Source organism: Lissotriton vulgaris, chromosome 9, assembly GCF_964263255.1.
Source record: "Lissotriton vulgaris chromosome 9, aLisVul1.2, whole genome shotgun sequence".
Lineage (NCBI taxonomy): Eukaryota > Metazoa > Chordata > Amphibia > Caudata > Salamandridae > Lissotriton > Lissotriton vulgaris.
The window spans coordinates 181,206,814-181,230,186 of NC_141697.1; the positions used below are offsets into that span (position 1 = coordinate 181,206,814).

General features: G+C 42.9%; 1 protein-coding gene across 1 annotated transcript in view; it reads right to left on the bottom strand.

Moving 5' to 3' along the window:
- Positions 1–23,373, bottom strand: part of NEMF (nuclear export mediator factor) — a 486,031-nt gene that overhangs the window by 368,093 nt on the left and 94,565 nt on the right. Inside the window, exons 7-12 of the mRNA XM_086937289.1 lie at positions 20,586–20,672; positions 17,820–17,893; positions 11,753–11,823; positions 11,591–11,666; positions 9,973–10,035; positions 1,964–2,041 (exon numbers count right to left, since the gene is read on the bottom strand). Of these exons, the coding sequence (XP_086793415.1) occupies positions 1,964–2,041; positions 9,973–10,035; positions 11,591–11,666; positions 11,753–11,823; positions 17,820–17,893; positions 20,586–20,672 (449 nt within the window). The remainder of the gene's footprint in view (positions 1–1,963; positions 2,042–9,972; positions 10,036–11,590; positions 11,667–11,752; positions 11,824–17,819; positions 17,894–20,585; positions 20,673–23,373) is intronic.

A 23,373-nucleotide genomic window follows, 5' to 3' on the forward strand; every position in this document is an offset into this window, starting at 1 on the left:
CTAAATTTGTGTCTGGCCCTCTCCAAGTTTTTATCTACTAACTCAATTTTCCCCCTGTCTCCTTCGCTTAACTTACTCCTTTATCCCTCTAGGGCGGCTATTCTCCTCTCTAGTGCTAGTGAATCTTGGGCTTTTTGTCGATTTTTTTAACTTATGAGGGCATGCAGATGGCCTCTCAAATTGGCCTTATAGGAATCCCATACCTGGTCTATGGAGGTTGATCCCGGGTTAATAGAAAAAAATTCTGAGGAGGATCTGCTAATTGATTGTATGATCTCCCTGTCGGCAAGCATCGCTCTATTCAATGTCCATCTAGGACTTATACAATTCCCGCTGATAGCATAAACAGTTATTAAGGGGGCATGATCAGATAGCTGTATTGGCTGGATCGAGATGTTTATGATGTTATTTGAATGTTCTTTATTGGCCAACATCTAGTCGATCCGAGAGGAGTATCTATATTTTTTACTGTAATAGGTAAATCCTTGGATATCTCCTTTCTTGGATCTCCATATATCCACTAAATTTAAATTTAAAATTAAGTTTTTCATTCTCTTCGTGATTTAGGGGTTGCGATTGTGTACTTTGAATTAGAACTATCTTTCTCGGGATCAAATCTTATATTAAAGTCACCACCAATTATCAACGGATGGTTTGTCAACATTAAGAACCCCTGTAGTTTGACCAAAAAGAAGGATCATCTGTATTTGGGCCATAATACGATGAGCATGTCATCTCGACTACCCCAAAATCCAAAAGAGCAATTACCCACTGACCAGACTGGTCTGTTTGGACCGATTTAATACTACAGGGCACTCCTTTCTTGATCACAATTGCTAACCCACGGCTACTCAATGTCTGTTGCGAAACGCAGAAAGACTGCACCCATGGGATCTAGAGAAAACCTCACTAAACTCATTTGGACTTAAGTGTGTCTCTTGAAGTAAACAGATCTGTACTGGGGCGAGTTCAAAGTATTTCAGGATCAATCTTATCCTCCGTGGACACCTCAGGCCATTTAGATTCCATGACAAATATTGAATTTTACGGCCATCTGTCCCTTTACCCATCGCTGACTTGGGTACCATCACAGCTACTACGCTCCCTTGCGGACTTTTTACTGAAAATTTGAAAGTTAGGAATAGATTAGGTATTTTTAATTTTTGTTTTGATTTTTGAATTTATTTTTATTTTCACCCTACTCTGCTCCCCGCCCAGTGCTCCCCAACCTCGACCCTGCTCCTCCCACTCGTGCCCCTCATCCCTACCTTTTCCTTGAGGAACCCTCCCTTCCAATAGGCAAGCCTATTCGGGGTTCACTCCCTCAAACAATCTTCCTTGGTTGAAATTCCAAATATTGATGTGCCCGGAATATATTCCACAGGTAAAGCCTCTTAACACTCTGCTCATTTTCTTCCCTGATTTTCTAGTTTGATTTTATCAATGAGTGTATCGACTTCTCCTGTGGATCTAAGGATGTACATATGGTTATTCCACATTGCCCGGATAGTTGCTGGGAATCTTAATTGTGCCTTTGCTCCAAGAGTGTTGAGCTCTTCCAGTCTCTTCCCCAACTCCCACTGCCTTGTAGCTGTTGTATTCGAGATGTCTGATCTTATAAGAAAAGAGAAGGTGGGATGTTCAGGAATTGATGATGAGATACTTCACTCATGTTCTGAGCAGGAAAAGGAGTGGTCCAGACACCACCCCCTTATTACCTCGAATGGGACCTATTCAAAGTCCTGTGGATACCTTTTGTGGTAAAAACAATATTCTAAAGGCTTAAGTGCGAAGTGCCCTAAACATCAAAACTTATGCTATTTAGATAGATCATATGGCACTGTGTTACTACCTTGTTCTAGGATAAAACACGAGAACTACATGCAAAAAATAAGCCAAACATTGCTATTGAGAAAATGGCAGAAAAAACAGAATTACATGGGGTATATTTTAACAACTGTACCTGGGCCTGCTGAAGAGATTCCAGCCTCTGTTCATGATCCTTTCGGACATTGTCCAATTTCTTTAAAGCTTGTTTTTCCTTTCACAAACAGAAAAAGAACAAAGTAAGAAATCAGTGTAAAAAAAACAAATTGTTTGCTTGACGATATGTCATAACAATATCTCAATCATGAGATAGAGAACAATAATCACAGTCAACAGGGTATTACAATTCGTTGAGCAACATGACGATTTTAAAGATATTTTATTGTTTTTCAGAGCAATAAAACAAAAGAAACAACTATAATTTTTAGCCGACATAACCTATGCTGCACAATTATGATATCCTATGAGAACATACATTCTCAAAAGTGCGAATTGTGTTTCCTTTAGGGTAGTTTTCATTAATGATTTCATCAATATGGCTTAAAGGTGCATTCATGTACAAAATTGGGTTACTGATTCAGGGGTGAAACCATTCTCAAGCAGCACGTGCAAGTCTTCTCAGGGTGAAGTCACAAGCAATCCCTACATTAATCTGTACTCAACCCTCGGGCAGCTTGGCACAGAGCACTCAAGCTTAACTCATAGGCAATGTGTAAAGTATTTTTCATTAATAAAATGAGAACAAAACAACATAAATCCAATTAGTAGAACCAGAGATTTTCAATTTGAAAGATGGTGGTGAAAGTCGAACCAAGAGGGCGTAAAGCGGCAAATGTTGATATCTAGTTGCGCCAAACCGGGACAAAGTCACAAGTTCGAGTCAACTGCGATGGAGCACGAGCCGGCTACAGGGACCCAGTTGGGCCCATTGAACAGAGCACCTCAGATCCTGGTTTGCAGAGCAGTGTGAGAATCTGCACCAAAGATGCATCGTACAGCCAAAGCAATGCGTTGGTTTCGACATGCGCCGAGACTGCGGTGCAAAGTCCTGCATCAGTGTCGAGGGTCCTGCCGACCAGGGCTTGCGGTGCAAAATCAGGGCAGAGAATACGCCGCCCAGACGGGCGATGCATCATTTCCGAGGAGCTGCGAGCTGCAATGCGGAGTTTGGAATTGTCATCAAGACTGCTGTAGACGAGGTATGCGAGGGCCTACGCTGAGGCTGGGTCTTGCAGCGGTGGTTCCAGTGTGGCGATGGCCAGCGGTGAGGCTCTTTGTTCCGATGCACGCAGTAGCAGCGATGCATTGGTTATGCTTGGGGGCTGAGTGGTGCAGCAGAGTAGATGCATCGGTTCTGCTGGATCCAGAGTTTTACAGAGCACCTAAGGCCCCTTCCAAGATTCCAGAACTGAGGTGACCCCATTTGGCAGGGCAGACTCACAGATGGAAAGCAGGCAGATGTCCAGGCGCGGGGTCAAGGTTGGTGGAGCCTTCTATCCCTGTGGCTCAAGCCAGGAAGCAAGTCAACAAGCCTTTGGAGTCGCTCTGGGGTTCTAGGTTCAAGAGAAGCAGGTCCAGTCTTTCATACCCAGGCAAAAGGGCAGCAGTTCAGCACAGCAAGGCCAGCAGGGCAGCAGTCTGGCAGAGTGGCAGTCCTTCTTCCTGGCAGCGTATCCACAGGTCCAGAAGTGTACTGAAGTGGTGGTGTCTGAGTTCCACTATTTATACCAAGATGTGACTTTGAAGAGAGACGAGGTTATCACTGACCTGGTTCCAGGCTAACTACAGAGGGTATGCGGTCCTTTCTGTGGAGGCAGGACACAGCCTATTCAAGTGTAAGTGGGGCACTGCTCCATTCCATCCGGCCAGTGATGACCCCTCCAGGCACACTTGAGCTTCCTATTATGTGTGGTTGTCTAGAAGTAATACACAAAGCTCAACTGTCGGCTATACCCAGCCATGTGACTCAGGTACAAGTTACATGCACTAAATGGCTAAGGCAGGAAAAGACAACTTTTTAAAAGTAGAATTTTTTTAAATTGCAATTAAAAATCAGATTTCACCTTAAGTTAGGATTTTTCATCAAACATGAACTGGTTACCGGCTCCCATTTGGAAATTACAGCTTATTAACTGTAATAATGTCACTCCAATGTTAGTCTCTGGGAGAGGTAGGCCTTACAGTAGTGAAACTTCAAACCAGAGGGGGACCCCACATCAATTAAAGGCAGGTCGGCGGGGACAATAAAGATCAGACAAGAGAGGGGAACCTGCCCTGTATGGTCTAATAAATGGCCGCAGCGAGGTCCACTATATTATGTGACGTACCCAGAACCCACGAGGGACACTTCAAAAATGCGTTGGCTCTGATTTATCGAAATTATTTTTTATTTTAAAGTTCATTTTTCTTATAAATAGGTTGAAACAATCCAATGAATAAATATATACATAAATATAAGAAAGAGCAGCAAAACAAAATTAACAGTGGTTCTTACTCCACACTATCATACCAACTACACACATACTTAGACATTCACACATCACACGACACTATGCAGGGATGGTCTTTGATGGAATGGAGACCGATGGTAGGGTATCCTGGTTGGTTCTGTGAGTTCCAGGATAGGAACAGACGCCAACGCGCGTTTCGGTGTGCGGCCCCGTCCGGGGCTACACCTTCATCAGGGCAAAGTGAGGTGGAGCAAGTGGAACCACAAAGGAGGTGGATGATCTGTATAAGGAAATATATTAAAAACAATATTTCAAAAAAGCATCCTCGCAAGGGTTCGGGGCACATTAATATCGAATAATTAGTGACTACACGGATGATGACATCCTGATTCTGGGTACGTCACATAATTTAGTGGACCTCGCTGAGGCCATTTATTAGACCATACATGGCAGGTTCCCCTCTCTTGTCTGATCTTACAGTAGTGAAAAACACATTTAAGAAGTTTCATTACCAGGTGATATAAAACTCAAAAGTACATGTCCAACTTTTAAAATACACTGCACCCTGCCCTCTGGGCTGTCCAGTGCCTCCCCTAGCGGTGACTTATATGTATTAAAAAGAAAGGTTTGGACATGGCAAAAGATTTATTTTCCCGGGTGGAAATGGCAGTTTCAAAACTGTACACACAGGCTGCAATGGCAGGCCTGAGGCATGTTTAAAACGCTACTTAAGTGCGTGGCACGATCAGTCCTGCAGGTCCACTAGTAGAATTTAATTTACAGGCCCTGTACACATATAGTGGTACTTTACTAAGGATTTACAAGTAAACGTAATATCTCAATTGGGTATAAGCCAACGTTACCATGTTTAAAGGAGTGAGCACATGCACTTTACCAGTGTCAAAGTGCACAGAGTTCTAAGGCTAGTAAAAACGAGATCATCAAACATGTGGGGAAAGGCAAAAGGTGTAGGGGAAAACCACCCTAAGGGTCACAGGTCTAACTATTCATGACAGTGATTTTCTCTTGGTGCCTATCACACTCTGTACTCTCGCCATTGGGCCCATATTTCTAAAATCCTCAGCCCTCATATACATATTCCCAACCCTTACAGCCACTGAAGGGACCTCTGGGCTACCCCACAAACACACAAAAGTAGAAAAAGTGACAAACTTTTCCAAAATTTAATCAACATCAGATGGACAGAGGCTGTATTATGAAATTGTGCCTGAATTGCTTTGAAACTACCACCATGTAGGCACAAAGCATGCTATGTAAACATGCATTGGCAAAACCAACATGTCTCGCCTATGTGAGATCTTTTTTCTTTGACAATGTTTCTTAAGCCATATTGTACAGCAGCACGGTTGAAAGTTTAAACAAAAAAAACGCTTTAACATTTTTTTTTTTACTTTCAGCCATGCTGCTAAGCAACATGACCTATTAGCTTTGCCAGTGCTTGCTATACAATCTAAAGGGACATGGATACATTCAAGATTGCCTAAAAGTCTGTTTAACGAGCTGAAACCAGAAGAACTACAAATTCCATCAGTAGATGCATCCACACCTACAGAAGACGCAACATCACTTCATGACGTAGACTTAACCCAAACAATACTGCAATGCTAGTGCAGAGGAATATACAAATCTCAGCTCAACCCCAGCAATCTAAAGAGACACCAAACAGAGTGTAGCGGATTATGAAGGACTGACGGGGTGTCTGTAAAAACAAAACAAAAGGCCCCTTCCAGAAATACCTGGGAACAGACGATTAAAAAAATAGTGCGTGCCAAAAACATATGGAAGAGCGCGTGTACTTGGTACATGTTCCAGGGAGGAGCAAACACAACACAGCAAGAGAAGCCTATGGGAGCTGAGCAATAGAAAGCTATCAAATAAGAGTGACAATGAAAAGAACAAGGTATGCTGCGGGCAGGTTGTAAGCACACTGTATACAAAACTATGTACGTTGACCGAACAGCGCATGTGCTGTAGCAGGTGAGACCTAAAAATACTGAGGGGCTCAACCTATGAACTGCCTGCCTCCAAGCAATAGTGGCATGTAAACATTCATTAGGCGGCATCAAATTGCTAACAGAAACCAGAGCAATAATCTCTTCTGCACTAACTCTGGAGAGTCCAGTGTTATGCACGACACATGATGAGTGAACAACAGTAGTGGTACTGAAGCAATTATCAAACTGGGGATGCTGCCATTAAGGTTAAACCAAGGTAGTCCTAGAGATTGTCAAAAATCCAAGCATCACACAAAGAAAACGTGCAGCAAATGAGACATGCGCATTCAGCAGGAGAGTGGTAAAGGTGTAATATGGAGCGGGTAGTACATTTTGGAGCACACTGTTGCAAATATATTACTAAATCATGGTGTGAAAGTGCACTGTCATTTACAGACTGCACACAAAATTTGTACTGACATTCATTTTGTCTCTTAAAACTGTACTGCACTGTGCACAAATGATAATGTGTAGAAATCAGGTTTTAGCAAATGTCTATCATTTGCATATCACCAAGTAGTGTCTTGATCTGTTTTGATACAGTTTAAATCTTGGTTTCCTTCACATTTCAGAATTAAAAAACAATGTGCTTCATTTGTGCTTTTCTAACTGCTGATTTATTTGGAAATCGTTGTACAGGTCATTTACAGATATTTAAATGGTGTTGTGCAGTAAAAACTAACATCCTACAGCCTTTCCTTTCACACTCACTGAAACCCAGCAAGATTGCCACTATACCAGTCTACATGTTAAAAGAACAAGCAGCAATTTGTCAGAAGACCTAGCCTTAAAGTTGACATCTGTTGTTGAACACATAGTAAATGGACAAGATAAAAACAAAATTTAAAGGCATCTTTAGTGCTCATGCACCTTCTGAACTCCAGCATGTTTATTTGTGGGGTGCTGCAGCACCACACACAACCCTACTTCCACCTCCTATGGGCAACAGACCAGCCTAGGAGCGCAGTAGGAGGCAGAGGCAGACAAGCCAGGTTCATGATGAGCAGACTGCGAAGCACACACAAGATCCCCTCATATGCAATCTGCGCTCTGCCATCTTCGTCTTTTAGGTCTAGCTGAGTCAGCACATGTGATGCTCGGCGAGACATTTAGTCTGTGGGCTTTCAAAAGTCCTACCAGATGCTTTTGCTGGCCACTGGCATGCGGTTACCCGCACAATCACGAGCAGAGGCACCATATGGCTTTCCTATCTCGTAATTGTGCGCGCACATCGCACACCACTCGCGAGACGGGCAACTGTTTTTTCCACTTTTCCGCCGCGAGACGGGCAACTGTTTTTTTCACTTTTTCTGTCGCGCGCGCACCACTCGCATGCTTTTTTTTCTTTCAGCTTGTGCGCGCACACAGCTCCCTATCAGTATTAACTGACGCCGCTCCACCACCAGCATACTGACTAAGTTGAGGGAAAATGGATATTTTAATCTCCTACGACTAAAACAGACTCTGAACATGGTTATAAAGTAGTGTGGCATTGTTGGCTTATGGTAAACATCATCGTAAGCCACAATGGCTCCATCTCTTGTCAGTGCCACAAAGTTAAAAGTTAGATTTTTCCGAGGTGCTTTTCTAGACCCAACCACAGGATGGTGGAGCCATGCACGACGTGCAAATCTAGATTAGTCTGGGCCGCAGCAACACACACAAAGCGGGCCGACGGACCACACTGGTTCTGTGGGATTTGATTTTGAAAGAAGAGTACATTAGGTAAGATGGCATTTGAGGCTGGGCAAGCGCGAGCTCTTTTGCCTCATCCGTGGAATCGATTGACCCGTGACGCAGCAGTCTCCGCCGCTGGGGGAGACGAGGAACAAGCATTTGTTCTCGATGATAAATTGTGCAGGTCACCCTTATCCTCGCCAGCCTCAAGGTGCAGGGCAGGCAGTTTCAAAAGAAGTTGGGACCAAGTGAGTGCATGACAGAAGGCCAAGTCTTGCATGTTTCCACCATTAACAATATGGATGACCAGATACTCATTCAGGCTCTGGCTAAGGTCATGTCTGAAGATACCCAGAGTGTGTTAGATCAAGAAAGGCCTTTAGGGGAGGTACAGCACGAAGTTCTGTCCTTACGACTGAAAAGTCAGTTGCTTAAGGATAAACTGGTCCGACGTCGCCCTGGCCACTCCTCATGGTAATCTGAGGGGGGAGCTGGGGCGGTTCTTAGGGGGTACATGTCCCTTTTTGTAACCTTCACACTTTGGCGAATTGGGAAATCCATCAAGTGCTTACACTACCGGATATTGCTAATCGTGTTCATGTCACATTTTCTACTCCAGTCTCAGTGCCTTTGGCCCCACTGTCTCGTCTCTGTGGTTGGGACCAGGTGAGTGCATGACAGTGTGGGGGTCTGTCACAGACATCTGTCAGTGACCGGCGCCACATGGTTTGAAACCAGACAGTTTCTTGTGCGACATCCTCAAACCAGGAGAGAAATCTCACAAAAAGAGTTGACAAAAGTCAGCAGAAAAGCCAGTCAAAAACTGACTGAGGGTAGCTCAGATTGTATCAGTGATACCTGGTGCAGAAGAGAAAGATTTGACGCACCAGAGGGGTTCCTAAATAGGACCGCGCACATCACCTCCGGCGTGGGCGATTCCGACATGGAGCTGAACAATAACCCCTCCCGGCGCGCAGGATAATTGCTCAAAAATCTTCTGGCTGGGTTTAAACAGAGATGGCATGGTGGGCGAAAAACAATGGATTAGGATGCTGTCCCAAGCGATCTCCAGTGGCTAAAATTAATTCAAGCATTTCATCCATCACTTTGTTTTTGATGCCCTAAGTGTGACAGGTATGCCCAGACGTGGGCACCTTGCTCACTGTGGCATTGGAATCAAGCTATACCTTGCTGATAAGGGCGAAACCAGTCCCGGTTGCTAGTAATTGGGTTCAGGGAGGACCTGACCTGGCACTTCTAGCGGACTGTTCCCATGAGGAGCATGGCTGATTTGCATATAGCTGGGTCCAAACTGAGGTGGCATGGACGGTGATAAACAATAGCTTGGGAGCGGCCTGAGCGATTGCCAGTGGCGAAGATTAATTCAAGCATTCCTTCCATCACTTTTTTTTTTGTTTCTTGATGCCAAAAATCTTCCGGGTACAGTCTGACAACTGTGGATAGACTAAGGTAGGGAATCTGCAGCGGAAAGTCTCCATCAGATAGCTCTGCTTCCAGACATTAAAGGCTATACTTACTGGCTTTGCGATGCATGTTTATATCAAATGCCATTCTATTCAGAGAGAGCATAGTCAAGTGCAGTTGTTACATTACCACATGACCTTCTTAACAAAAATAAGACTAACGTGGAACAATAGTGTCATATCTGATGCTCAGCCAGTGTGACTGGGGTTCTGGAATGTTGGTGTGTGGTGATGCTGTGGAATGTTGGGTGAGTGAGAGAGCCTGTTGGCGAATGGGCTGAGAGGCAGAAAGGCTGCTCCTGATGGGGCTCTTCATCATAGCTACCTAATAAACATCCTTCCTAATCTATCTTGGACTACTGGACCTCTTTTAATTACAACAAATAGTAAGCTTCAATAATATATAATTGACTACTGAATACCAGTTTGAACCTGTACATTGGAAGCCTGCAGGTTGACAGAAGTGTGTAAACATTTTGTGCCGACATGCCAACATCCATTCTATTGTTCAACACACACCTGATGCAAAGCCTTCAAGTCGATCTTCTGACCCTCTAGCTTCGAGTAAAACTCATCGACAGCCTAGGAAATAAAAAGAAAAAAAAAGACTAGAAGAACAACCGAGAACGATGGAAACTAGCCTAGCTTGAAAAGTAGGCTGCGTGAAATTAATGGCATGTTCTCTTTTATGCAAATATATATATTGTGGAAGGAGAAAATAGAAAAAACATAGATGTGTAAGTAATTTATTTGATGGCAGTCAAGAGAGATAATGATGCAAAGGAGGACTTTTCTTGAATCATTAAACTACAGTTAAAATAACAGTATTTACAGCCTGATTTAGTTTTTTCATGACAGATTTCATACCCACCATTGTGCAGCAGAGACACCATCTCTGTCAAAATGGCAGAGTGAAAGCACTGTATTTTTTTTGTACGCAATGTTGGTTGTGCATCCCCCCAGAAAGTGCCATTCACTGCCATGGGAGTAGCCACTTTGGGGAGGAAAACAATGGTGAAAATTCCAGAACGTCCATAGTAGATTTTTTGCCTGAGCACTAGGAATGTTTTCTGAAAGGGGGTGCATATTGTCAAATATGCACATAGCTATGCTGACTAATAGGGCTGTGTGATTGTTTTGTTAAGTCAGTAGTAAGCAGGAACGAATTCTGAGGAGAAACTGACATTTTCAGAAGATCCACTTCCACTAAAAATGCACCAAAAAAAGGCAAATTGTTGGTCGTATCTCGCAAGGATCCACAGATCGCAGTGAGATTGTTGGCTCATTATAGACTAGATGTAGGCCGTTGCCCCATGGTTAATCTAACTGACCTTCAGCAGCCAATCAGAATGGGCATAAAAGAGGGCTGATTGGTTGAAAGGGTTTCCAATCAGGTAGCTAAAAAAAAGACAATCTGATCTGCCTGGTTCTAGAGTCTGCCTGCAAAACTGATTCTACTCCACAGGCAAAATTGAAAAAGGGGCTAATTTCACCAGTTTTGCGTTTTTTGCACTATATTTTGCCATCACGTATGCCTATCATATGGGGTGCTGTTTCTCAGACCGCTGGAAACAAAGTCCATGTTTCCCTTATCTCTAGGCTCTGGTTGAAACCTTGTCTCTTGCCACTTCATCTACAAGCAGCACCAAGACTGTTGCCGCCACATGCGCTCTCTGCAATCCACCTCCATCAGATTGCATGTAAAAACAGGTTAGCATGTCTAGTTTTGCTCTCCCTCTTGCAAGATCTAACTAATCATCAAACCTTTGATAAACAAAAGACTTAAGGTCATTCCTTTAGCCCCATTCAGCAAAACTGCTCAACCATATTGATTAAGCCCTTGCAGAGATTGCGATCATCTTGTTCCTCCACCATTTTTTGACGAACTGCCTGTTACCATCCTCTTCTAAACTATCCCCCTACACTTGGTGACAACAATTTCATAATCAGCAAGGACAGCTAATCAGTTTCTTGGAATATTCTATACTTCATATCTACAGCAGGATGTCCTAAGCAAAACAGTGGTAGTGCGTGTTAAGCCCCTGCATTCCATGCAACCAGCCTTCTTTCATACTGATGTCCTAAGTAAAATCTAAATATGCACCCTCTTTTACAACTACAAAGACTGTTCCAATACCTTGTTGAAAGTTTCAAATTCCACATGTGGATGTTTCGCATGCTGAGCAAAAAGAAAGGGGTGAAACTCCTCATACCTGTGAAACAGAATCATGGGTGAGAATATGATAGCAAACACGCTTCAATTAAAATAATTAAATGCAGACAGATCTAGTATATTTACGTAAGAATGTCATCTGTAGATTTGCCAGCCTCCAGGCTCGGTTTCTTCTCCCTTTTCTGTATGATGTAGCCCTGACAGAAATCAAACGAGTTTATTAAATCCACATGTTGGACTTAGCTGCTATTATCTCTCCAATGCATAATGAGGATTAAGTTCATTGTGAATAAATGGAAAAAGTAAAACTATGACACCGCATTAGAGGAACTCAAATCATAGAAAAACAATTTTAAGGGTAGACAATTGTAAGGAAATACAAATATATAAAAAATGAAAGGAAGTATTTTAAAGGGAAAATTATTTGAAGGAAACACAATTAAATTGAAAATTATATTAAAAGAGAAAAACATGAATAATTAAACAATGTTATTTTATTGCATTTAAAAAATTGGAATGGAAACAATAGCATACCCATATCAAATTGCAATTACGGAATAAAGTTTTTAAAGATTCAAAATACATTTGTTCATTATAATGACCAAAAACTTATGGTTTCTCAGTAATCTTTTTCTAATTAAGTGAAAAACATATATATATATATATATATATATATATATATATATATATATATATATATATATATATATATATACACATACATATGTGTGCATGATAAAACATGCCCACAGGCTGCAGATTTTTCATACATGGCTTGGCAAAGGTCAAATCCCAACGCATGGCTTGAACGTTATGAAAACAAAACGCATACCTTTAACAAAATGGGCTTTGGCCATGTAATCTGTCTAGATTTTTAGCTTTCTTGATCACCTGGCTTTTGACCTTTTTACTGTGGGTGAGCCTCACAACTGGAGACTCACCCACAGTAAACATACTGTAAATGGACTGCGTGTGTTTGCGACCAGTGTCTGCCTTTTAAGATGCTGCTGTGACGCAGGAAAGGTAAGGGGCACTTGGCTAGTTATGCGTGTGCACACGTGTGAGGCATGAGTCTGTGATACTACCGTTGAGCACAGCTCAAAAACTTCGAACAGGTAGCCTGCCACAGAGGAGACTTTGCAGGGTTAGATACTGACCTGCGGTGGGCCTTATAATATTAGTGGACACTCCGAGGGAAAGTCAGTGGGGTTTACTGTTTTGTCTGCAGCGACACATTTTTATATACATGGTGGAAATCTGCCTTATAGTTCAGTTTTGCTTCCCTTTGCCCAGTGAGGTATCGAACTGGGTAAGGATATGCACCGAGATCAAATCGGCAAGTTCCAAGAAAGTATCTGTACATCTTGTGGGTCCTCAGAACTGTCACATTTCTTTGCCTCAGCTCAGGTTAAGGGCCCAGGCTTTTTGTCACCCTGCTGGGCCAGGTTGATTGCATTGCTCTACAGCATAAGGAAGATTCCACGTGTTAGAGTAGGGGACCCGATGATGAAATATGCCACTAGGATACACCAGTGGTGATGATATTCGCCATTGACACACAATAGAGTGTGAGGGTCTCTAAAAACGCTTTTGTGAGACTTATGAATTGAAATTGGCTATTTGGTTTAACTCTTCTTTAATTCTCCTAATCTGTTAATTAAGTGTCACATTGTACCAGGGATGGGAAATCCAAGACCCAATAAACAAAGGAAGGATCCCAGACGTCTGCAGTCAAATCTTTGAAGTTGTGGTGGGAAAGGCCTTGACCGTGATGTCAGCGAGAGGTGGAGCTGGAGCCCCGAGAGAAGATGTGACCAGTGACTTCTGCATGGCGTCATTTCGAATAGTCACATCATGCTGTGCAGAAGGGTTAGGACAAGGGTGAGGGAATTGGCCAGAACCATCCACACCCACTTAAAATGTTTTGCACAAGAGTGAGAGAGTCCTGTTTTTGGGAGTTGGACCCTGGCACTGGGCAGCAGTACCCATGGACAACTGGAGGGAAGAACCCGCTGATAACTCTTGGACTAAGGACTCTGAATACAGTTGATTCCAGGACTACCAACAAGGAAGCTGGTCCCCTTATACTCCTTAAGGATCAGTTGGGGGAGGAACTCGACTTCTGTATCCAACAGGAAAGAAGTACCAGAGTAGACAAAGTAGAAAGACTGGCGCAGAGAGCCAGTGAAATCAGCTACCTGAAAAGTGTGACACCTTAGCGGGAGCATGCATGGGGCTCCCTCCCCAAAGCTCTGGAGCCCTAGGGATCCCAAGCCTGGGCTGGCGTTTCTACCGGGGGACTCAGCAATTCATCGCTGGCCCTCCACCACCAAAAGAAGCCAGGGAGCGCCATCTAGCCCCCTCAAGAAGTGGAGAAAGTTTCCTGGGACCCTAAGTAAGGGCTCCCAATGCTACAGAGAAGAGGGAGTGCCATCGCGCTCCCCCAAGAAGAGTAGGAGGGCCCAGGACCTCATTTCCGTGTCGCCAAGGATCCAGTGGGAGCGTTGCTGCACTCACCCCTGCTGTTGTGGGCCTGCCCTGCTCCCCATGACTACAGGGCAGTGGATGGACACCACTGACTGCCGCAGCAGAAGTCTAGAGAGATGGGGAGCTGGCCAGGGCAGCCGGGGCTGAGCTCTCCATGCTGTATCCAATGAATGGACGCATGTAGAGTGCCTGGGTGGAACCAGACACCCCAAATAAAAAACAAGAAAGGTAAAAAGGAAAGTCACAAGGCTGCATGGCACAACAAAGAAAAGTAGCAGGGTCAGCGGTGGGCTCCTCCGAAACTTTTTCCCCTGCTGTGACAATTTTTTTTGTATTCGTTTTATTTGATTACACATGCAGCACTAGATAACACCTATATAATTTCAAAAAGAAAAATAACTTGACATGCTTTTTAACATACATCAAAAGAGTTAAACCAGACTGAGTGAGAGTGTGCAGCTGGGGCTATCAGGGAATCAGGAAAAGGTTCCACGCCGGCTTTGCTGCTGGCTTTCCAGTGTGTTTAAGGTAGCTATGGTGTGAACAGGCCCACGGTGGGTGAGGAGGCTCTGCCGCAGCGCTTAATTTGTAACAATAAAAAAAAATAACATAAATGCAAAGCCCTCCTGATCAGGTAATTACAGTTTGCACCAATTTAGACTAATGGCACAAAAGCATCAGTATCCTTTTGCGGTTCCCTTGTGGAGTGAGTGAGCTCCCTGAAGGAAGCCAGCCCCACACCTGCAACCCGAGGGAGCCGGCAGCCACGGATGCCACACTCTCTGGGAAGGAGCAGCTGGGGAGGCGTGGGGCATATCCGGACATTGCGATCAGGCGTGCTTTTCACAACTTGTGGGCAGAGATTGCAGCAGAATGAGAAAGTCAAGCAGTAAAAAAAATAAAAAAATAAAAAGCATTCCTAATTATCAACAGACTTGATTATTTTGGAAACCCTACCCCTTCTCACTTTTGTGACACACACACACACACAAGCACGCATGCACAAACAAACCCCAAACTCTTTTAAGAAATCAGCACTCAAATTAGTCCCAGGCGCCATGGCAAAAAAACAACAAAGTAGTCCCTACATTAAAAGATACCATCCTGCAGCGTAAGTTAACTGTAGTTGGTCGATGCTGCTTCCTCCAGAAACTGAAGAAAACGGAAGTGACATATGGGACCACTAGCCAACAATGAGCGAGATAAGAAGAGCTATGCCAGATTTCACCAATGGCAACCGACAAAACAAAGAGAAATGCAAAGGGTGGAGTTTCACTAGTAATACAGATTACTTGATGCCTTGGAGAGGCAGCGCATGCGCTGCCTATGCCAGACCTTAAAAATGGGCTACCTCTTTGAAAAATGCCAAAACTGTGATAAAAATATAGGTTTTTATTTATTGAGCTCAGCATTTTGCTGCAAGTTGGGAAAATGGGAACCTTAGCATAGCAAACTATTCGTTGATACCATTATTAGGAAAAAAACAGACACTTAGCCGGATCACTTTTTCCTATTTTTCCCCAAACACTCAAAATGTGGCTATAGTTGGCCTATTTTCTTGGTCTCCCTCTGGAGAATCCACAAAACTTGGGTACTTTTAGAATCTCCAATATGTTGGAAAAAAAGGAATCAAATTTGGCGTTGATAGCTTATGTGGAAAACAAATTATGAATCACTAAGTGCGAACTACCCCAAATAGGCAAAATACTGTCTCAGCACTCTGTGGAGCGGTATAGGCCCAGCAGTTAAGGGTTAAATAACAGCAAAATTGTGTAAAGACTAGAAGTTTGCATGTACAAATATAATATTGATAACAAAAAGCAAGACCTCTGCAGCCTGTCATTAAGTTCTTTGGGCTGTAACCTGTTCATTTGGCAATACAAAAGATCTCTTTTTAAGTAGTAGTCTAACTATCTCAGTCCTTTCTTTTTTTTCAATATTCTTTGCAATTACATGGAATCTCATTTAACACACATTGTGTCTCACTTAATTAAAATGGCAAGCTAAAAAGGGGTTCAAGGACTGGCAACAGACAATGCTTTTAGGTTCCAAAATTCTAGTTTTTATTTTTCATTCAGTGTTTCCAACATATGCTTTTTTGCAGGGGCATTTCAGCAGATAGATAGCTAGATACAATTAACCATAGTAAGAGCTTATTACAGACACTGTTCAGTAGTATGCATGGAGATTGACTGTCAAAAGCATAACATTTTTAGCCGACTAAATTAACTGGTAGATTTTAAAAACTTAAAACAATTGTTAATAATGACAGTGGCCATAATAGGAGCTTGTTTCAGACACGGTACAGTTGTATGCATGGAGTTTGACTGTCTTTCTAGTAGGAAGCATAACATATAATGACATGCCTGAATATTTTGACAGTTCAATCAATCAATCAATCAATCAATCAGGGAATTGTAGAGCACGCTACTTACCCGTGGCGTTCTAAAAGCGTTTGGAGGAAGGGGGGGGGGGGGGGGGTGTAAGCAGCTACCCTTCAGTCGAAGAGCCATGTCTTGCGTGGCTTCCTGAAGATGTTCAGGGAAGGGGCGCGTCTGATATCGATCGGGAACTCCTTTCAGGTCTTGGTAGAGATGTAGGAGATGCCCCTTCCTCCTGTTCTGGTTCTGCGGATGTGCGGGGTGTCTGCGAGATCGGTGTATCTGAGGTTTCTCTTGGGTGCATGGAAACAGATTCTCTCATTGAGGTATTGGGGTCTGGTGTTGTGGAGGCATTTGAAGGCATGGGTGAGTATCTTGACGGTAACTCTCTTACCGACGGGGAGCCAGTGGAGGTCTTCATAGGTGTTGGATGATGTCTTCTTGTCGAGGGACGCAGAGGACAAGACTGGCTGCTGTGTTCTGTATTGTCTGGAGTTTGCGGAGCAGAGACTTGTTGATTCCTTCCGGCGTAGAGGGTGTTTCCGTAGTCCAGTCTGCTGGATATGAGAGCGTGGGTGGCGGTTTTTCTTGATTCGGGGGGGGGGGGGGGGGGGAAGGGGTTCATTTGATGGTCTTGCGAAGGCTGCAGAGGGTGTTGAACCAGGTGGAGGCGACAGCATTGACCTGTTGGCCCATGGAGAGGGAGGAAAGATGCCAAAGTTCTGGGGGTGGGGGTGGGGGTGGGTGGGCTGCAGATGGTGGTGGGCCACCAGATGGTGTTCCATGCAGTGGGGGTGGGTCAGAGGACCGCTGTCTTCTCTGAGTTGAGCTTCAAGCAGCTATTGCTCATTCAGGTTGCGACGTCCATCATTCCTTCCTGAAAGCTGAGACTGGTGGTGACGGGTCCTTGTAAAGGGAGAGGATGAGCTGGGTGTCATCGGCGTACGAGACTATGTTCAGTCCATGCTTGTCGAGGATGCGGTGAGGGGGGCCATGTAGTTGTTGAAGAGCGTAGAGCTGAGTGACGATCCCTGAGGCACTCCGCAGAGGAAGGTTGGCAGTTACTTTAAGGCATGCATGTAGACATGATGTGAAAGCTGCTTGTGAATGGCAATAGACGTAGAGTTAAGAAACAGAGATGGAATAGAGCATAGGGCATATATGAAACTAGTAGTGGTTGCCAAAATGGTTAAATTTGAACTGCAAATCTATCACAGTAATATGCACAGCTGCATTTAGTTTGAGGCCACACTCTAAGCAAAATTAGTTGTGACTTAATAGCACTATAATAAACTAATCAAGTAGCAGAAATAGTAAGCACCTACCTGCCCATTGAATGTGTTAGTTAAGTCCAGGTACTCTTCAGCTTTCTTTAATGCAGAAATCACTTTTTCACTATCTACATAAAAACACATACATTAAGTAGTACTATAGCCTGAGTACAGTTTCTCTTTTCCTACAACTATTAGCCCACTTCCTCTATATTTCTGTAGCTTTGCTCTTAATAATGGGAAAGGTCATATTTCCATTGAATCAACATTTAAGGATACTCCCTTTCCCTAACTGACAGATATTAATTGTGTAAAATAATGCTACAACGGGCAGACCTAGCAAAAAATAGATTGATTGAATATGAGCACAACCAACACTGAAACCCGCAGGACCCTATGCAACTGCCTGACAAACATGTAATTTGTTGTATGTCATTTTTGTATTCTGTAACATGTAAATACCAATAAAAAGATTTTTTTAAAAAAAGAAACGCTTTCATTTATTTGAATCACTGATAATCACTCTGGGTGCATTCTATAAACTATTTTATTTATTTGGGTTAGCCAAGACCATCTGACTTTACTAAAAGTATACACATATTATAAAGTTATACATATAATATACTTACTTTTAACCACCTCTCTTCATCCATTGGTCTGTGGTTATGTCACACACATTTTGCTTCCACCCACTACAACATAAATCATGGGGCAATGGGCCGGCCTAATAAAGCCACATCCGCATACAAGGCAGTTCCCTTCAGTGCCAATGTTTTTACTTTATAATTACGTGAATGTTGTCTTTGTGTTGAGAGCCTGATGTGATAGCAGGACCCTTTGATGTGAGCAAAGGACACCTTCCAGCTTTATCAGATTCCATCTCCTGCTAATGCTGTTGGACATTCCGTTTGGAGTGACCTTGTTTATTTGACTGCTGCTCAAGCAAACTCTGAATATTAGCTTATCAGTGTGCTCTAGCTATCTAGCCAAACCGGTCTGTCTTTCTTTGTTTCCTTCTTTTAATTCTTTTTCTTTCTTGCCTTTCTTCTTTCTTTCCTTGTTTTTTTAATTTGCATTTTCTTTCTTTCCTTGTTTCTTTGATTTGTGTTATCTTTCTTTCTTTTCAACTTATTTCCTTCAAATTCTGGCTTTCTTTCCTTTCTCCCTTCTTGCCTTCTTTCTTTCGGTCCTTTATTTTTGCTTTCTTTCTCTTCTTCTGGCTTTTCTTCCTTACGTTTTTTTTGTTTTCTTTTCTTTCCTTCCCTTTATTCTTTCTTTCCTTCCTTCTGATCTCTCATTCTTTCCTTCTTGCTTGCCTTCATTCATGATTTCTTTCTTTCTGAAAGGCAGGAGGCTGGCAACCAATGTCAGACCAATTGGCTTTTGTTAAGGTCTGTGTTAGCCAAGACCGTCTGATTTTATTAAAATTATGTGCATAACATAGAGGGAGCTAAGAGGGATTTCTTTCTTTCATGCCTTATTTCTCAAAGGCAAGAGACTGGCAACCAATGTCAGACCAATTGGCTTTTGTTAAAGTCTGTGTTAGCCACGACCGACTGATGTTTAGTCAGACTTAATTCATCAGTCTGTAGTTGCCTCATTAACATTTTTCTTCCACCCACTGCAGAATGCATCAAGGGACAGTGCATTACATCAGCTGTAGGATGACTTCACCATGACTTATGGTATGCTGCCCATTCAAGAGGAGCACATCCACAAACAATGTAGTTCCCTTCGGGGCCATGGAGGTCTATAGTAATATCTGTTTTCTGAGAACCAAAACAATTTTTGCTCTTAGCCAATGATTTTTGGATTGAGGATGGCCCAACAGCTTCTTGAACAATAAGGTTTTACAAAAGTTATGAAACTACAGAACAGGAATTGGCAAAAGGCTGGTGGTCAACACCAGCCTATTGGCTTTGCCAATGATTGTTTAGCTTGTGTGTGCCATTACAAAGGGGGACCCAACCTTGTCCAGCAGCACCCAAACTGCTAGGTGATGTCGCCTCTGAATAGGAATTCAAGTAACCCAGGCCAGTTTGGAATACCTCCAGAGTAATTGCCACTGGTTCTGATTAATCCAAGAATTATCACTTTTTTCTGAGATAATTGCCCTAAGTTGCAGGATTACACCCAAATGTGGGTCTCTCGTTTGCTTTGCTATAGGGACTCATGTTGCATCTACAAAATAAGGCCTAACAAGGCTGAAACTGTTCTTTGGTAGCTTGTGTTTCCATTGAGAGCTGACATAGTCTTACAGTTCGGGCTGGACTGTTTCAATTGGAACAAGACCGGAGGCCATTGGTATGTGGTTGGTCACCTGCTGTAATGCACATATTAGCTATAAATCATTTGATATGGAATGCACCTACAATAATTACTAGGGGTGCAGATTACTTCGAGCATTTCCATCTATCACAATTGTGTTTGCTACAATGATATTAATCGGTTTAACTGTTGATAGATGTGTCACCCTTCAATTTCAACCTCTCTTTCATAGGAGAAGCCAGACGGCCCTTAACTTATGTTTAAGGAGGAAGATATACAAGCTTACACTATTTAAAATAATACGATTTACAGAAACTGCAAACAATATGCAACAACAAAGTAGCAATAAAGAAGAAAAACAAACTAGGAAATGACCATGTTCTGAACAGATATCTAGAAACATTCTTGCACAGAGGACACTTTTCTGAATTTCCAGGTCTCATCAAAAGAACATGCAATACCTATATCCTGGAAATGCTACTCTTACTCTGAAGTGTTGAGCGATGGAAACATTAGTGAATGATTCAAGAAGTACTGTAGTGAGAGACGTACTTTGGTCTTCGAATATCTGTTCTACCTTGACATTCCCAGGGAGGCCCATCTCCAGCAAACAATGTTCGATGAGCACAGCTCCATACGCTAGAATTGAAGAAGCAATCACACGTTACAAAAAAACGTAACATTTCACACACTGTACCAATATTCCTTAAACATTTTTGCAACTGGGCAAAACAATATACTGTGAGAAACGGAATGGGCATGCAAATGCTACTTAGTTTTTCTCTTAAGTCTACAACAGCATCTTTCGCCACCACCCTTGATTAATAAGTAACAACTAAGGTAAGAGGAAACTGGTCCATCATTGCCATGGCAATTATCTGAACATCCTAATTCTGCAAGAAGCTCTGGTTTTTTGACAACAGCGTGCATTACTAGTACATTTATCACTACAAGTTTTTCTTTTAAACAAACAAATGGTTCACACTCTGTTAAATAACTGCTACAGTTATATCGGTTTACATTTATGAATGAACAGTGTTCATTTTTAGGACTAATACAAAGATCACTTCTGTAATTTAAGGGGCATGTATCAGTGCTTCAAATTCCAATGCGTTGAAGAAATTCCAAATTCTTTAAGATGCCCAGTACATTTTGGGATCACAGGGTCCCTTCTTCAGGGGAAACTAGAAATAAAGTAAGGAAACCAGGATGATTTGAACCCCATACGATTGTCATTCTCCATTTAAAAGAAAGTCAGAAGGTAAAAATCAGAAATGTGTGGATGAAAGATTATGTGTACTCCAATGAGCGGGGTATAAAATTCTGCCTTTGGCGGTTGAATTAGTGTTCATGCAATAGTGCTCTCTAAAGAAGAAACCAAAAAGAAATATGTTTGTGCTGAACAAGTTATCTTTCACCTCCTATCAAGACGGTGAGAACGTGAATGAAAGAAAGAGGTAGGTTCCAGCGTAACAGACTCAAAACAATGAAGAGAAATAGAGAAAATGATGATGCTTAATATCATAAAGAACACAAACTCTTAAATTCAAAAACCAATCTGTTATTTCCCAAGTTTATACATCTGTTAAACAACTGTCTACAAATGAAGAAATGTGTTGGAGTAGCCAGTGGCCCACTAGCAGTAAACAATGTAAATCACGTAAAAAAAAACATCCAGGACTTTCCAATTTATAGATTTGTTTTGTAGGTGAATTTGTAGGGGTTTATTTTTACCGAACTACAAATGTTACCATTATCTCAGTGATTTTCTAGGTTTTTCTAAACTTATTAAGCCAGCACCTGTACTGCACACAGGCTTTGGCCATTTGCAACCCATAGTTGGCACATGCCGACCCCCTATTGATGACCAACCCACCACAGCCTGTCGTGCATGGTCAGTTTCCTGCCCCAGCCCCTGCTCCCCTCTGTTCTCCATTTGCATGCTCCTGCCCCCATCCTGCCCTTTGTGGTCACTTTGCTCCCTCTGATTTCCTCTTGCCTACCCACTATTTTGCATCCATCTGTGTGCCCCAACCCTTCCCGTTTGCCTCATCGTCAGCTTGCTGCCCTTGTCCACCTCCCTATTGTTCTGCGTTCTACAAGTGTGTTGTGCTCCTGCCCACCTCTTGCCTGCTCTGCATGATCCACTGTGCTGCACATGCCGAACTTCCCGCCGTGGTCAGTCTGCTACCCATTCTCCTGCAAACATCCCCTGCCCTCTGTTCTCCATGTGCATGCCCCTGCCTTCTGACCCTGCAGGCATATCTGCTGCAGTCAGATTGCTGCTCTTGCCCACCATCTGACCCTCAGTTCTCCATTCCCATCCCATCAGCCCTCTGAGAACAGCTTAAAGGCCCAAGCCCAAACTGGCTTGCCATACATGGTCAGTTGACTGCTCCTTCTAGGGCCCTATTCTCCTTACCCTTTGTTTGTGTGCGCGCCCCTGCCCCCCTATATTTGGGCTATGTAGCATTTTCCCAAGCCTGTGTACTCGCCAATCACTATGCTACAGATGGAGCTTAGTATAACACGTAATTTTTCGAATGTGTGCAACCGCAAACTCAACATTCTCAACCTGCATTCATTTCACTACGCTCCAACACTTACTTCACAGTTCTACGGAGTCCGTCAGAAACAACAAGTGTTCCGTCATTACTAACTCACACAACACTACAGGCTACATCAGGGGTCTTTTTTCATGCATCTTGGTAAACCTTTCTGTTATCAAGCTCCTTCATTTCTTCATTTACTGCAGTATCTTTTGTAGGAATTGCTTTAATTTTTACAGCTTTGATTCCATCAGGATGGCTTTCAGGTGTGACACACTTTTGTCATAAGAATGTTAGCACACTAGTTGTTCATTAGAACACTGTGGGAGGTTGCAGAAGAACACTGGCGAATGAACTGCCAGACTTCAGCTGCTGTTGGATGTAGAAGTTTTACTCAGCATGTTAGACTTTACACTCACATGTGATGAAGCAGATAAACTGCTGAATCCTTACTTGACATATAAAACCAGATTTTGACACCTTTTGAAGGAAAATTACAAATTTGCACAATTGATCCTTATTTTACAATGAAAGGTCTTGAGTCATAGATCATAAAGAAACTCAGGAGGTGAAAAAGATGATGGATGGACTTATGTCCGTCCGCCCTTGATGTCGGGACTGGGACCACCCGCCTGTAAGGCGGCAGTCACGCACGTCCGATTACGATGAGACAGCCACTGTGGAGGTCGCATCGTGCATTCTTAACATTGCAGCGGGTGCTGCTGGCTGCAGCACCCGCCACAATGCTAAAAATGTAAGTTGTGCAATTCCCTGTACTACATGGCAGGCAC